Source organism: Chinchilla lanigera, unplaced genomic scaffold (assembly GCF_000276665.1).
Source record: "Chinchilla lanigera isolate Chin_1 unplaced genomic scaffold, ChiLan1.0 scaffold00087, whole genome shotgun sequence".
In the NCBI taxonomy this organism is placed as follows: Eukaryota; Metazoa; Chordata; class Mammalia; order Rodentia; family Chinchillidae; genus Chinchilla; species Chinchilla lanigera.
Window position 1 is genome coordinate 7,063,167 of NW_004955488.1, and position 13,887 is coordinate 7,077,053.

Genomic DNA, 13,887 nt, shown 5'->3' on the forward strand with positions numbered 1-13,887 from the left:
TACAGTCATGAATTTTTTCATTTATGGCAGTTGTACTGATTTTTTCTTTTTTGGTACCGGGAATCGAACTCAGGACCTTGTGCTTGCCAGGAAAGTGCTTGTGCCATTGAGCTATATTCCCAGCCTGTACTGATGTTTTCATAGTGAACAAAATAGTTGAGCTACTTCAAGGTCAGTACAGTCAGATTGTCCTTTATGAAATGTGTAAGGACTTCATACTTTAAACTTAGAAGAATTCAGTTGCAACAGGTAAACTGTTGAGGAATTAATTTGCCTTTAGAAATGCTATTTCATGGCATATTTTAAAGGGAATGTGACAATTAGAATATAAAAAATGAACAAAAGTTTTAGTTACCCAGTTAATATTTCATGGTTCATGTACATTTTATGTATAAAAGTTAGTTCACTGTGACACATTTTTGAAACTTTTTTTGTTCTAATCCAGAGCAATGACCCTTGTGAAAAAAATGTCAGACTCAACTATTAGTATGGATTGGAGATTATTATTTTAACTTAACCATGTTAGAGATGTTATAATTTTTTTTTCTTTAAGGGAAAAATGGCCTTTCAAGTTTATTTCTTTATTGCAACTATAATAAGTGTGTGAGTTTAGTCAGGGTAATAATCCACCAAATTATAACATTGCTTTTGATGTCCAGAGGAGATTTAATTTTTTGGTGTGGTTGATTTTTCTCTGTAGAATCTCCATAATATTCCTCACTCATATAATTTGATAATTCGAGTATTATCTGTGATTTCCAAACTTCTATAAAGACCAAATTACTAGTCTTTGTAATCATAAATTATGTAATTCTTTATTTATTAAAATTAGTATGATATTTTCATTTGCTTAAAACTGATATATTTTTATTTTCCAATTAGTGACCCATCCGTAATACAGCTAAAATAATTTATCCTTTAGAAGGAAAAAGTCATATAAATAACATATTTAATTTTAGAGAGGCGTCGACTGTCTATGCATTGATTTGTGTATTAACTGTACTTCCCCATCAAGGGCTTGATTTATGTTGCTGAAGTCACTTAATACTTCACATTCAAATAGCATTTCCTCACATAATGATGTGTGAGGTGTCAGCTGTCATATTCACACTCGGTAGCCCCATGGTAGGTTTGAGCCAAACTGTAATATGTTCTTATGCATGTACACATTACATCCAATGTATTTATACCTAATATTGTTGAAGATAAATACAGCTGATTGCGTGTCATTTAACTGTACTGGGTTGATAGCTGCAATTCATATAATTTCATTTCTTCATGTGAATGTTTGCATTATAGGAGACTTAACATTTTGTGTGTGTGTTCTCTTGCCAGTGGGTTATAGGTCCAGTGCTAGAGACGGTAAATCAACAACATTAACTGTGCCAGAACAGCAGAGAACAACTCATCACCGCTCACGTTCTGTGTCTCCTCATCGCGGCGATGATCAGGGAAGGCCGCGTTCTCGTTTACCAAATGTGCCATTACAGAGGTAGGCTTTGGAACGGGCTCTACTTCCTTTGTGGGGCTTTTGATATCATACAGTGTCAATCACTGCAAGGCTTCCTGAAATGAAATAATCTTTGCTCAATCGAGTTTTATTTTCAGAGTTATTTGTAGGCAAAATGATTTATTCTTTACCTTACAGCTCCTGTTCTTTCATCTTAATAAATTCCCCAGAAAGTGGAAGAAGTCTGTGTCTAAAGCATAGCTTTTGAGTAACTACTGTCTTGTATGTGCAAGGTTCCTCTCCCACTTAGGATAAATTCAATAGTAATGAATCAGTAGTGGATTGGCAAAGAGGAAGAGATAAAGAAGCAGGGTATATTTTTTAAGGCTCTAATATTACCTCTTTGAAGCACTTTAAATCCACAAAAAAGTAAAGACGGGTATTACAGTGTTCTTTTGCATCTTACCCTGAAATAAGCTTCGCCAGGTTCCTGCTGATGAAAATCATGGTCCTTTATGGACAGGGATGCAAAGAAGTTTGGGGATAGGTCTTAGTATGATGATACGTCTCAAGCCACAGCACACGTTTGGCGGTTACTTTCGGTTCCTTCTCCTTAGCCGGTCTCCCTCTTTGGGGAAGGTGAAACATTTTGACGCAAATTTTTGCAATCGTTTCAGGAGCTTAGATGAAATTCATCCAACAAGAAGGTCGCGTTCTCCAACCAGACACCATGATGCCTCCCGAGGTCCCGTTGACCACAGATCCAGAGATGTGGATAGTCAGTATTTATCAGAACAAGACAGGTACTTGTCCAAATTATGATGCCAACATTAGGAATTGTTCCTTATTTTTTTAATGTGTACAAATGTTGTGGCATAGCGCAGGAGTAAGGCTAATTTACCACTCAAAACCGAACTTCTCGCAGGAACAATTATTAAATATCCCCCAGAAACGCAGCTCTAGGAAATACTTGGCCAACATTGTTATATATGTTTTGGGGGGGCTAACTTAATTTGGCTGTAGATCATCTGAAAAGCAGTTAATTTTGCAAATTGCTAGCGAAAACTTCAATAATTTTTTGTTAATCTCTTTTTTTATATGTTTTTCCACAAGTGTCTGTAAAGTGTAATACACTAACATGGATTCTTTTTGTATGGCTATGTACTTAGGTTTAGTTCTGCACTTATTTACTAGCCCATATTTCATGGAAACCATTACTGTAAATCTCCATTATTAGTCTGCTGTACTACATGCCTGCACATTTTCTTTTTCAAGTATTTCTGTACAGTATTTGTTTTGCTGCTCTAATCAGGGTCTGATTCAAAGTTTTATAATACCCACCTTTCATCCTCTCTTCTGATTTTTTGAACTGGAAAACTTTCGGTGAGTGGTAGGAAAAGGACAGTGGTGCTGAATGATTTTTGGCATGTGTCAAGGACACAAGGACTAGGTTGAGCTTCTTACCTACCTACATAGCACCCTCTTGTGGGAAGTGTCGCCATGACCTTCAAGGAGGGAGTCACATGGGGTACGGGGCAGGGAACTGTTTGGAGGACGAGGTTCCACACTATTCAGCTTGTGCTGAGCTGACCGATGGGCACTTTATCAGCATTCACTGGGGCTCCATGAATTTGGGTGAGTGGGAAAAACGAAGGACTGCTTGACCAAGGCAATGAACACAGTGAAAATAACTTGTTTACAGAAAAAGTATCAGTTTTAAAAGAAAAATTCTAATCAGATATGTTTCTAGTTGGTTGAGAATAAACATAATGTGATACTATGTTTTCAGTGTTTCCAAATCCAAGAAAACTACTATGTTTTCCATTGCTAAAAAAGAAATAAAACTTCTAGGGCTCCCACTGGTATCAGAAAGGCCAAATTCATATGCTTTAAATACTCAGGCATCTATACGTGGAAATACATTTGTGTATCTTATTTTGGGAAATCCTAGTTTGGTTTGTTTTTATATTCTAAAAAATCACTTCGAAATACAGTAGCAAATCAGCGACAACTAGGACCTCAGCCATAATGTTTGTACTTTATTGTTTAAATTTTTTAAATGCTGTCATGTTTATTTTTGTTTAACCTCTCCAGCAAAGATGCTAGTGCAGACAATCTGGTTTCTTCCCTTTTCATGTTTTCATTGGCATACCATTGGCATTGCCCATGTCATTTAATGCTTCATAATTTATCTGTTTCACTCACCACCCATCCTGTCTGTGCAGTGAGCTTCTTATGCTGCCCAGAGCAAAACGAGGACGAAGTGCAGAATGCCTGCATACTACCAGGTAAATACAGGGATTTGGTAACGGTGACTGTGTGTGATGACCTTCTCCATCTCCTATTCTCCGTCTCTCCCTTACTGGTACTGTCACAAATAGGTAAAAATAAATTTTCCAAGTACTCAAAAATTATTTTGTTTTAGATGGATGTTATGATAAAATAGGTTTCCATTCTAATCCAAGTAGGCTCCTTCGCTGGCTTGATATTCAAAAATCCAGACGCTGGATGGGCCTCTGTGGAACTGTTTTCACAAAACTAAATAACCAGTTTCTACAGTTACAGTTCTACGTGTTCATTCGTGTGGGTACCTTCCCGTGCCCATGTGCATACAGCGACCTGTCTAGTCACAAGAGTTCTCACCTTCTCTGCATGGCAGTGTTACTGTTTTCATGTAATATTGCTCTGTGTTAGCCTGTTTTATTTGCTTTTGGAATCTTTTTGTGTTTTCTGTGTGCCTTTATTAAAATCTTTATTAGCTTATTTTTAATGACCGAACTTCCGCTTCGTTCTTGAGAAAGGGTGAGGATATTTGAGCTGTTAACTCCTCGACCCCTTCCACTCCAGAAATGTTGCATTGTAAACTTTGCTATAAAGGCAGATAACAATAAAATGCCTCCTTAGGGATTGGGAGAAATAGTATATAACACCAGCCTGTATACTGGAGCATAAACCTTTCTGCTTCATAGTAGTTTCATTATGTCTTGAATTTCATAGAGGAAAAACTTCCTACAGATTAGTAAGAGATTATGGTACATTAATATTTATTGTAATTTCAAATGGAGCTAAAAGGTGGCAAGGAAGTAGTAAGTCAGGGAAGCAAACCAGTGTACATACAAAATCTTTCAGATCTTTTAGTTGAAAAAAATAAGAGGAAAGAGAAGGAAAGAGGTGTGGCTGACACTTGGCCTGCAAAGACAAATAAAGATTTGTTGTCTCTGTGGAATATGTGCTTCCACTCCATAATTAAAACATTATCAGGCTAGTAAGAATTGTTTCAACCTTTTATATGTCTGTGATTATCCTCCTGATAACTACTGCCTTGATTATTTGGTGCCCCACAAGAAAAAACAAGGGAATATTAGTTCTGCTTGATAAGTGAGGTACAAATATAAAACCACAAATATTGTAAAAATCACCTCAAATTCTTATTAGCGTTAAGCAGTCCTGGCTATGACTAGCTGGTTTTCTAGACAAATAGTTTTAAATCAGAATAGTTTGTTTACCAATTGTAGAAGTTTTCTCCTATTTTTCTTGATGTAGCTATGCCTGCGGGGAAAAAGAAAGCAGAAAAACTCAAATCTAATATTTATCAATATACCTGGTCTGTGAAAAGAAAAACAAACCAGACATTCACAAATGCTATGCATTTATTAAGGTACCTGGTCGATGTCTGACACCCAGCTTGTAAAAATAAACTTCCCAAGTACTCAAAACTTATTTTATTTTAACTGGACGCTATGATAAAATATGTTTCAATTCTAATCCAAGTGGGCTACTTTGCTGGTTTGATAGTCACAACAGTCGTCTAAATACACTAACTCAAGATAGTTTTTTCTTTTTCTTATTCTGAACTTGTATAAGTAAAGTACCAGGATAATATACTAATAGTTGCATCATTTCCTACCATCTGATTCTTCAGATTGATGCTTTGCTAATCATTCTGAACCCCATATGTTTTGTCTGTTTAATAGAAACAGTATGTTGAATTTAGATGTCCTCACATAGGTTAACAGTCATATATATATATATGTGTATGTATGTATATATACACACACACAATATAAAAATAGATTAATCTTCAAGTGAACAGATAAAGCCCTGTAACTGATGTCATTACCAAAAAAAAGATAAAATGTGGACCTAGACGTAGCCAAATGTGTAGCTCCAAATACTTGTGTCACTAATGTCTTCTCCTTCCCTTTGTTTCCTGATATTTTTATAGTGGCAGTGTCTTAACTGATTCCTCCACCACTGCTAACTGCGTTTTTATTACAACTATCATTCTATCAACTCTCAATTTATTTTTGAATTTTTGAAAACTTCCCAGCCATTCTGAAAGGTATAATTCCAAAATGAAGGAGACAGTGAAAACATGAGTTTAATTGTATGTGCTTATATATAAATACACACACACACACACACACACACACACACACACACACACACACATGGTGTGGGCAGTCCCGCAGCCCTGATAGACTAAAGGAATTCAGGCAAAATCAAGCCTTGTTCCTGCCATTTTATGACAATTCGAAATTCCCAGTCTGGTTTATATCTCAGATCCCTCTGATCCAGTTTCCAGTGGTAAGTTTACCAGTGACTGGCTGTGAATCCAGGAGTTAAGGAACAGAAAGGGCTTGCTCACTCCAGTTGGTTCTTCGCACCTTTGCTCTTTTCTTTCTGTACAGCAGGCCGTGCTCAGGACCAGCCTTTTTCTTACAATGCTGATCAGCACTTTGCCTGTTTTTAGAGCATTAGCTTCCCTTGAGCTTGTTTAATTCTCAGATTATTGATATTTTTTATTTGTGCTTTTAGCTGTGAGTGATTTACCTCCATAAAAGAAACATAATATTAAATCAGGTGTTCAGCAGAAATTTAAACATTGGTTAAAAATAAATCATAGAATTTGGTCAGCAGATGTTTTTCTCTTTAATGCAGTTATACTTTTGAGCATTTATAATGAAGTCAGATAAATACAATTTCATGTTATTCTAATCTTGCTTCAAATAATTATTATAGTTTTCTGAGGAAAAAACCCCAAGGACCCATCAACCTAGCTTTATAGACCTCCTCCTTTCTTAATATCTGAGTAAAGTTTGCTTCCTGTGTATTTTTTTGTTTCCTGTATGTTTGTGTTGCCACATTCAAGATCCCCTTGTAGGTACTATAAAACATTGCCACCCAAGATGCCTTTATTGCAGAATGGCTCTCACTGGAATCTTTACAGGTAAGAGCCATGGTAGTGAAATTTAATTACAGCGCAATCCGCAATCCCCAGTCCCTCGCCTAAAAAAACTGAACGCTTCCATTCTTGTAACGCGTTAGCACCCTTTGAAATTATACAGTGAGAAACATTAAATTACTGATATTTAAACTCTAAAACTTAATTTTACAGTAATTCTTAAATGAAGCCCACTAACTCAAATGTCAGAATTCCGTTGTGTTTTTTTCTTGTCATTTATGTCTTGTCTTGTTGATATCGTGATAATTTGTTTATTTGTGTATAATTTTAATTTGCGAAGCTCACTTCTGCCTGCTCATACAGAGAACAAATCAGTGACTAGACAGGACAGTCCCCTTCAACACGAATGCTTTGACGCAAGAGCACTGAGACCTATTGATCAGATACTGGTTAGGTAAGACCATCTGGAAGTGGTATCGTCCACCTCCCTTGTCTAATGTTGTGAACCAAAAGAGTTGAACCGTGAAATTATTTCTCCTCTGATGTCCTTCATTTTGTTTTGGTGTGGCATCTGTTCTTGATACTGAAGTGTTAGGTGTTTTGTTTCAGTGCTTCCTGTATCCAGTTTTTTCATAAGTAGGTGTGATTTAGTGTCACATTTCAGTCTTGAGATCCTTTCCTAAAAATTATGCAAAGCCACTGAAGCATAATCTTTGTTTAGTTTCATTTTCTAAACAAAATTTTGCACCGTCATCTACCGGCGCTCTCACACCCTTATGAGCTGAATCACAGTGATTCTGCATTTTATGTAAAGAGGACATTATTTTATGCTTTACTCTCTAACATGGTCTTCCTTTCTTTGTTTCCTCTGTCTTTCTCTTCTACCATTGGATGCAATGCACTGGCACTAGTGAACTACAGCCCTCCCTTGACAGGGCTAGGAGTGCTAGTACCAACTGCTTGAGACCAGATACTAGTTTGCATTCACCAGAACGAGAAAGGTATAAAATAAAGACTTTCTTAATTTCTTATCATTTGTACTAGTAATTCTTTTCGGTCACTTTGTTTTATTTCATGTGAGTCTCACAGGTTTACTCATTCATGTTCACTTTGCTAATTGTCTACACACACCCCACCCATTATACATGTGTGCGTAGAGATACGTGTATGTGGATATGCCCAAGAGCGCACATACACATATTTCTATGAATGTTGTTGCAAACGGTGTGATGTGCTTTGTACTTGCTCAGGCTGCTGCTTTTTCGCTTTGGTTGCTGTTTACTCCTTTTATTTACGTACTACTCAGTGAACCTTCAAGTATGCTGATAATGTTACAAGGTGCAGGGGGTTACCTAAAGTGAAGGATCACTTTCCTATTAGATCTACTGATAACAGCCGCCTTCTGTAAACTCAAAAGGCTTACCAGCAAGCTTTCATAAACACAAAAGGAATTCTGTTTAGATGAAATATTTCTTGTATACATCTACGTTTACTTTTTAATCAGCATGCTCCTTGATATAAAAATATGTTTTGTGTAAGTTAAATTTTGAATAAATAATCCTGATTTTGTTTCAGATGCATTCACTAATTATGTGTCCTAATCTTAAGCATATCATTTTTCCATGGTGATGGGCCTTTTGTTTGAGCAAACTTAATTCTAATTGATAGCCTTAGTTATAATTGCTGTCTTTTTCTGGCTGGAAGTCCCTCAGAGGGAATCTGCCTACTACCTCTATACAAATCCTAAAGAAAAAGACGTAGTTGTACTAGTGTAACTCCCTTCAGAGGCTAACTAAGTTTTTGCTTTTTAGCAATCTTTCTAGCCAATGAGATATTTCTTTCTGGACTTTTTCAGTAGGCGCAAGCATCATGTCAATTGGATTGTTGTATTTGTACAATTTATAACAGAAAAGATAAAATTATATTTTGTATCCTTACATTTATCATAGAAATTTTAGTCGAAGTAATTGTGGACTCTTTTAAAATCATAGTTGAAACTGTTTTACTGTTCTGTTTTGCCATATATTAGTGGCCAATAATTACATAAATAGTATTAAGGGAAGTTTTTAGCATTTATTATAACAATAATAATTATTATTAGTTATATGTTTCTGGTTAGTATTAAAACAAATATAGGATTTCTCAGTCTGTGAATCTTCTGAGTGTGATACCACCCTTAGATTTTTTCACATCATCTAGATCAGTTCTGTCTGTTAGAAATAAGATGAAACTACACGTATACTTTTAGGTTTCCTAGTAACCCTGTTAAAAAGTTGAAATGAATTTTAATACACTAATCCCGTATATCCAAATATTATCATTTCAAAGTATCAGTTTTTCATCATAAGCCATACTAAGTATATTTTATGATCACAGAAGGTTTCATTTTGGAGTAGCCACATTCTTATGACGACTGTATTGGACAGCACAGGTGTATCCTTATGGAGAAATGTACTTAGTGTTAAAGCTGCAGAACACACAATTCTTTGTGCTGGTGAAGTTAGCCTCTCAAATAATCACCATAAAACAGGTCAACCTACAAAGAAAACTACTCACAGTTAACTGCACAGGTTATCACGAAGTCCAAGTCCATTACTTTTAATGTAAGAAGAAAAAAATAGATCGAAACCCTCTGCTTCCTCTGTTTATTGAATTAAAAGAAATTTTCTATTAAAAATATCAAGCAACAGGGATGGGTATTATCCATGACTTGTAATTTACTGAAGTCACTTTGTTGCCAAGAGGAAAACAATGTAAGATAAATTTTCATCAAGTAAATTATGAAAGCTGTAGATGTTAATTGGCATCCAAGACAGGGACTATGGATACGTGGTTTGTGCATGCACCTATGAGCTGCTCTAAAGCAGTGTTAAAAGTGTGGCCCTATTTGGAGAATGTGTCTGAAGTCCCAGACATGATATTCAGGTAGGAAAAGCGAGGTTTATAGAGTTTTCCAGCGCTCACTCTCTCAGGCTGACCATACCATTTATTATATTAATACCTAATATAGTACAAAGTATGTACAATGTTAAAGAAAAATTGGATTTCATATTCTTAGGGTAGGAACATTATTTTAACAGGCTTGTGAAATATTGCTAAGAATCAATGATTCTGATTTCCTTTTATTAACAGTTATATTGTGTTGTTATACCAATTTAACACCATTTTACAAGTATCCTCATTAATTTTTCACTGGAACAAATTAAGTGTTGTGTTAACTGCAAGGGTAGCATTGTCAAAACCCACTGCATACCCAGCACCATACTTTACTGATTCTTCAAAAAAGTACGGAGTGGCATTTTTTTGCCTAGAGGAGTTGGAAACCATCAGATCCATCTCTTCTCCTTTATGAGATATTGGCACACAGGTTAGCAGAGGAGTTTTGGAGCATGTAAATACAGTATTGTTTGCAAAGAAGTTGGTTCAGATGAAGACCTGTTTCATTTTATATTCTGTTGACTACCTAAGTAGAAAAAAAGGGTTTACGTATTACTATAATGCACTGAGCTACCCCAATTCAGTCTCTCCTCCTAAGTCAAAAAATTAGGGGTTTATCATAAAACATAATTTCTCAGTAATACTCCTTTTTCTTGTTTCTCTGATTAGGAGGACTCTACAGGTCTGCCATTAGCTTTTCCTTTTCTAGGTTGTGTTGTACTGTTACGGTGCTGGGAATTGGACCTAGGGGCGCACGCATGCTAGGCAAGTGCTCAATCACTGAGCTATGATCCTAGTTCTATGTTAAACTTTTATTTTGAGACAGGGTCTCACTAGGTTACCCAGGCTGGCTTCTTGTCATGCTCCTACCCAAGCTTCCTTAACTGTTAGGTTTACAAATGTGCACCATCATGTCTGACTTTTTCCAAATTATTGCTTGAATAATTGATTGAATTTTTTAGAGCGCCTGAAGAATACTTTGCTTGGATGTTTTGTATTTTCCCATGACTTTCATAGCAACCACAGCCTTACTGAAAGCTGTTGAAAGGCCAGTCTGTACTTACTGCCTCTGTTTTTTCCTCCACCCTCCAGTAAATCCTGTAGTCTGACTTCTACATCTTGTCATTGTGTTATTGCTATCACAGAATTCCTCTGTGGATTGTGTAATTCCTCATAATTTTTCAGCACCTTCTTGAAGCATTTTATATTAACCAGCCAATCAAAGTTCTTCTTTTTCTTATACCTTTGGTGGAACACAGTCTCTCTTGCAGGATTCTCTTTTTCTCCTATCCCATAAAAATGGATATTTTCCTAGCTCCACCCCACTTCCCCCTTTCGTCCCACCCATGCTGTCCCTTAAATTATATTTCTATCAGAGTTTCAAATGAATAGAAATCTCCACTGTGATTGGCCAGGTCAGACTTTCTTTCCTGAGTAACAGGTCCAAATTTCTAAATTGTTGCTGGACGTTGAATGTATGAAAATGTCCAACTAAATCTCATTATCTCTTATTCAGTCCCTTTATAACAAAAGACTTCCTCCTACATTTTTCTCTTATTTGATGGCTGTGACACATAAGAATCCACATAATCTGAAAACACTTCTCCTGCTTCTGCTTCAAATTCAGTGAGCGAGTGAATCCTTTCAATGTCTCCAAAAACAGGTCCTTCACTTTGATTATTGCCATTTTTTTAACTAGATGTTTATAATTTTTCAAGACAGTTTAAAGAAAAAATGAACCAAGTTTCCAACTTTGTTTAGCTGTTACATACAAAAAGTATCACTACAGGTGAAAAAACAGAACTCGACCTGTTTAACCAATTGAGAGACACTTTTGCCTATAAAGATTGGCAGAACTTTTTGGACAATGGTAACTTGCCGTTTCTTTTATCTATATTCTCTAATTATTTCACTGATTATTGCCCTTCTGCAGCTCTAGTTCCATTCCTATCCAGTTTAATATTTTTATAGCTATCATCTTTACTACTTTATACATATCTGAAATTTCCTTCCATTAAATTTAAAATAAAAATATCTTTATTCCTTTGTGGTCTGTGAGATGGATGTGTTCTAAGTCTTTCATCAATAGGTTCCCTCACTGTTAAAAATTAAACTTGTTAAAAATTCTACTTCTTCTTAAAAAATTCTGCTCAAATACCTTTTCATTTATTTATAAGGCCTTTCTCCCATACCACCTCCATTGCTTTTTTCTTTTCCCAGTGAGAATTCTTTCTTCTTTTCTAGCTTGCAGTATTATATTCTTCTGTCAATATACATTTTATTTAAGCTAGTGCATTTGTTTCTTGCAGTATACTGTAGACCTATTGAAGGCAGCCATTATACCATATTTGCGTTTTTATCTCTGATCACAGCATTAGTACTTAGTAAATGTTTAATTTGGGAAATGACGGATTTAAGAACACTGTCTCTTTACAACTACCAAATTTAGATGTAATGTTGAGCTAGAGAGAGCCAGGCACCAGAGAGATGGGAGATCGAATTGTCAACATAAATACAGTGAACATTTTGAATCTGTGGCTTTGGGTCTGCAGGTTTGCTAATAACTAACCCCCAAATCAGCCAGTTTCCTGAAGTGCAAGATGCTTATAACACAGGGTCAGGCCTCACCTCTCAAGGATGCTTTTCAGGTTTGTTTGCTGTGGTATTTGCTTCCATTAGATAGCTTGATTTGAAGGAGAAATCCAGAATGGGCTAAGTCATCTCTGCCTGATTCTTTAAAAGAAAATCAATCACTCCTTCCTGCTTGTGGTTCATGGAAGGGAAGTGTTACTTGAATGAGTTTCCTTCCACATGGAAACATAGGCCCAAGTGAAAGGAAGTTCCTACCTAAAAATCAAATATAAATTGACCCGTAATAAATATCGCAAATCTTGTTTGAAAGTACAAGCATCAGTATTAATTAAAATTAGAGAAATTCTGTTTAAAACAATATTGGGAAAAATGATAATGAAGGATTAATACAAGTAAAGAGAATACATACATGCATAAATGGTTCTATCATTTAGTTTGAGTTCTGTTACAATTCCTCAGATTTTGAGTCATGATATTTATGGAATGAATAACTTCCCTGTAATTTCTCTTTTAGACAATTAAACTATTAGCCATGGACTACCAAGAGATATTCACCAATAAAAGATGTGTGCATATGCAAATGTTAATTACATGTCTGACACTCAGGTTTTCTTTAAGTTTTATCAGTGCTAAAGAGGAGTTTCGTTCAACTTCATGATTAAAATCTCTCACATAACCTGCCATGCTACCGTATAATATGAAGATACAAATTGAGGTGGAAACATTTTGTTTCTTAGTAACTGGAAGCAAGAGGGAAAAAGGAGAGAAAAATCCTGATTTTGGCCCTTCTAGGTGGTAGGAGAAAGAGTTGCACACATTTTAAAAGCATAAAAACAATGCTGGTATATTTAAAATTTACAAATTTTTGAAAACTTAAGTGACATTAATTTTTAGGTCAAAAATAGGGTATCAGTTGATCCTGTTCACATTGTAATCACTTTATGATGGAAAAAAAAATCGAGCTTCTCATTTTTTACTTCATATCAGCATATTCAGAAGGACTTGAGTGTAAAAATGTACATGCTAAACATCTATTGAGAAATTACCTTTTAATAGCTCGCATTCACAATTGCTTGTTTCTAAATGTACACCTTCCTCCTCCATAGCTTTCTTTGCATGTTTCATAATTACAGCCTTTTTTCTTTAACTTTTTTTGTTTATTTCTATGTTTAAATAAGTACAAGGACTGGAATTTTGCCACAGGAAGCAAGGTTACTAATAATCTTGTCAAATTAAAATTACTTCATGGAAAAAAATAAATCTACTCTTATGTTTTCAAATGCCTTCAGAAGTTTTCATGGATTTGAGTACAACTTCTTAGAGAAATCACTGTAGTTGTTTTTGTTTTTAGTACCGGGAATCGAACTCAGGATCTTGCGCTTGCCAGGCAGGCACTTATACCGCTGAGCTATATCCCCAGTGTGTAGCTGTTATTTCAGTTACCTTAGAAATATTTTCCTGCATCCATGACAGAAAGCCGTTAAGTTGAAAAGAAACGTTTTAAAGCATTCACATTAGATCAACTGGTTATTTAAATACTTAAAATAATGAATTTACCATTAACAGATAATATTTTTAATTGAACAAACATACAATACATTTAAGAGACCATACCACATAATTTCCTCTTTTGCTACGTTTCTGTTACTGGACATCTGCTCTGATTCATGTCTTCCTAGAAGCCAGTGTGACTTACCGTGAGTTCTAACACTGACTGAATAAA

At 35.6% G+C, this 13,887-nt stretch overlaps 1 protein-coding gene across 18 annotated transcripts in view; it reads left to right on the forward strand.

Annotated features, from left to right (window-relative positions):
* Nucleotides 1–13,887, forward strand: part of Rims1 (regulating synaptic membrane exocytosis 1) — a 197,456-nt gene that overhangs the window by 64,039 nt on the left and 119,530 nt on the right. For 13 of the 18 annotated variants that reach the window (XM_013504437.1, XM_013504429.1, XM_013504441.1 and 10 more), the window contains exons 12-15: nt 1,336–1,492; nt 2,128–2,253; nt 3,676–3,738; nt 7,547–7,636. In XM_013504437.1, the coding sequence (XP_013359891.1) occupies nt 1,336–1,492; nt 2,128–2,253; nt 3,676–3,738; nt 7,547–7,636 (436 nt within the window). The remainder of the gene's footprint in view (nt 1–1,335; nt 1,493–2,127; nt 2,254–3,675; nt 3,739–7,546; nt 7,637–13,887) is intronic. The other 5 variants (XM_013504435.1, XM_013504440.1, XM_013504446.1 and 2 more) reach the window with 3 other exon arrangements.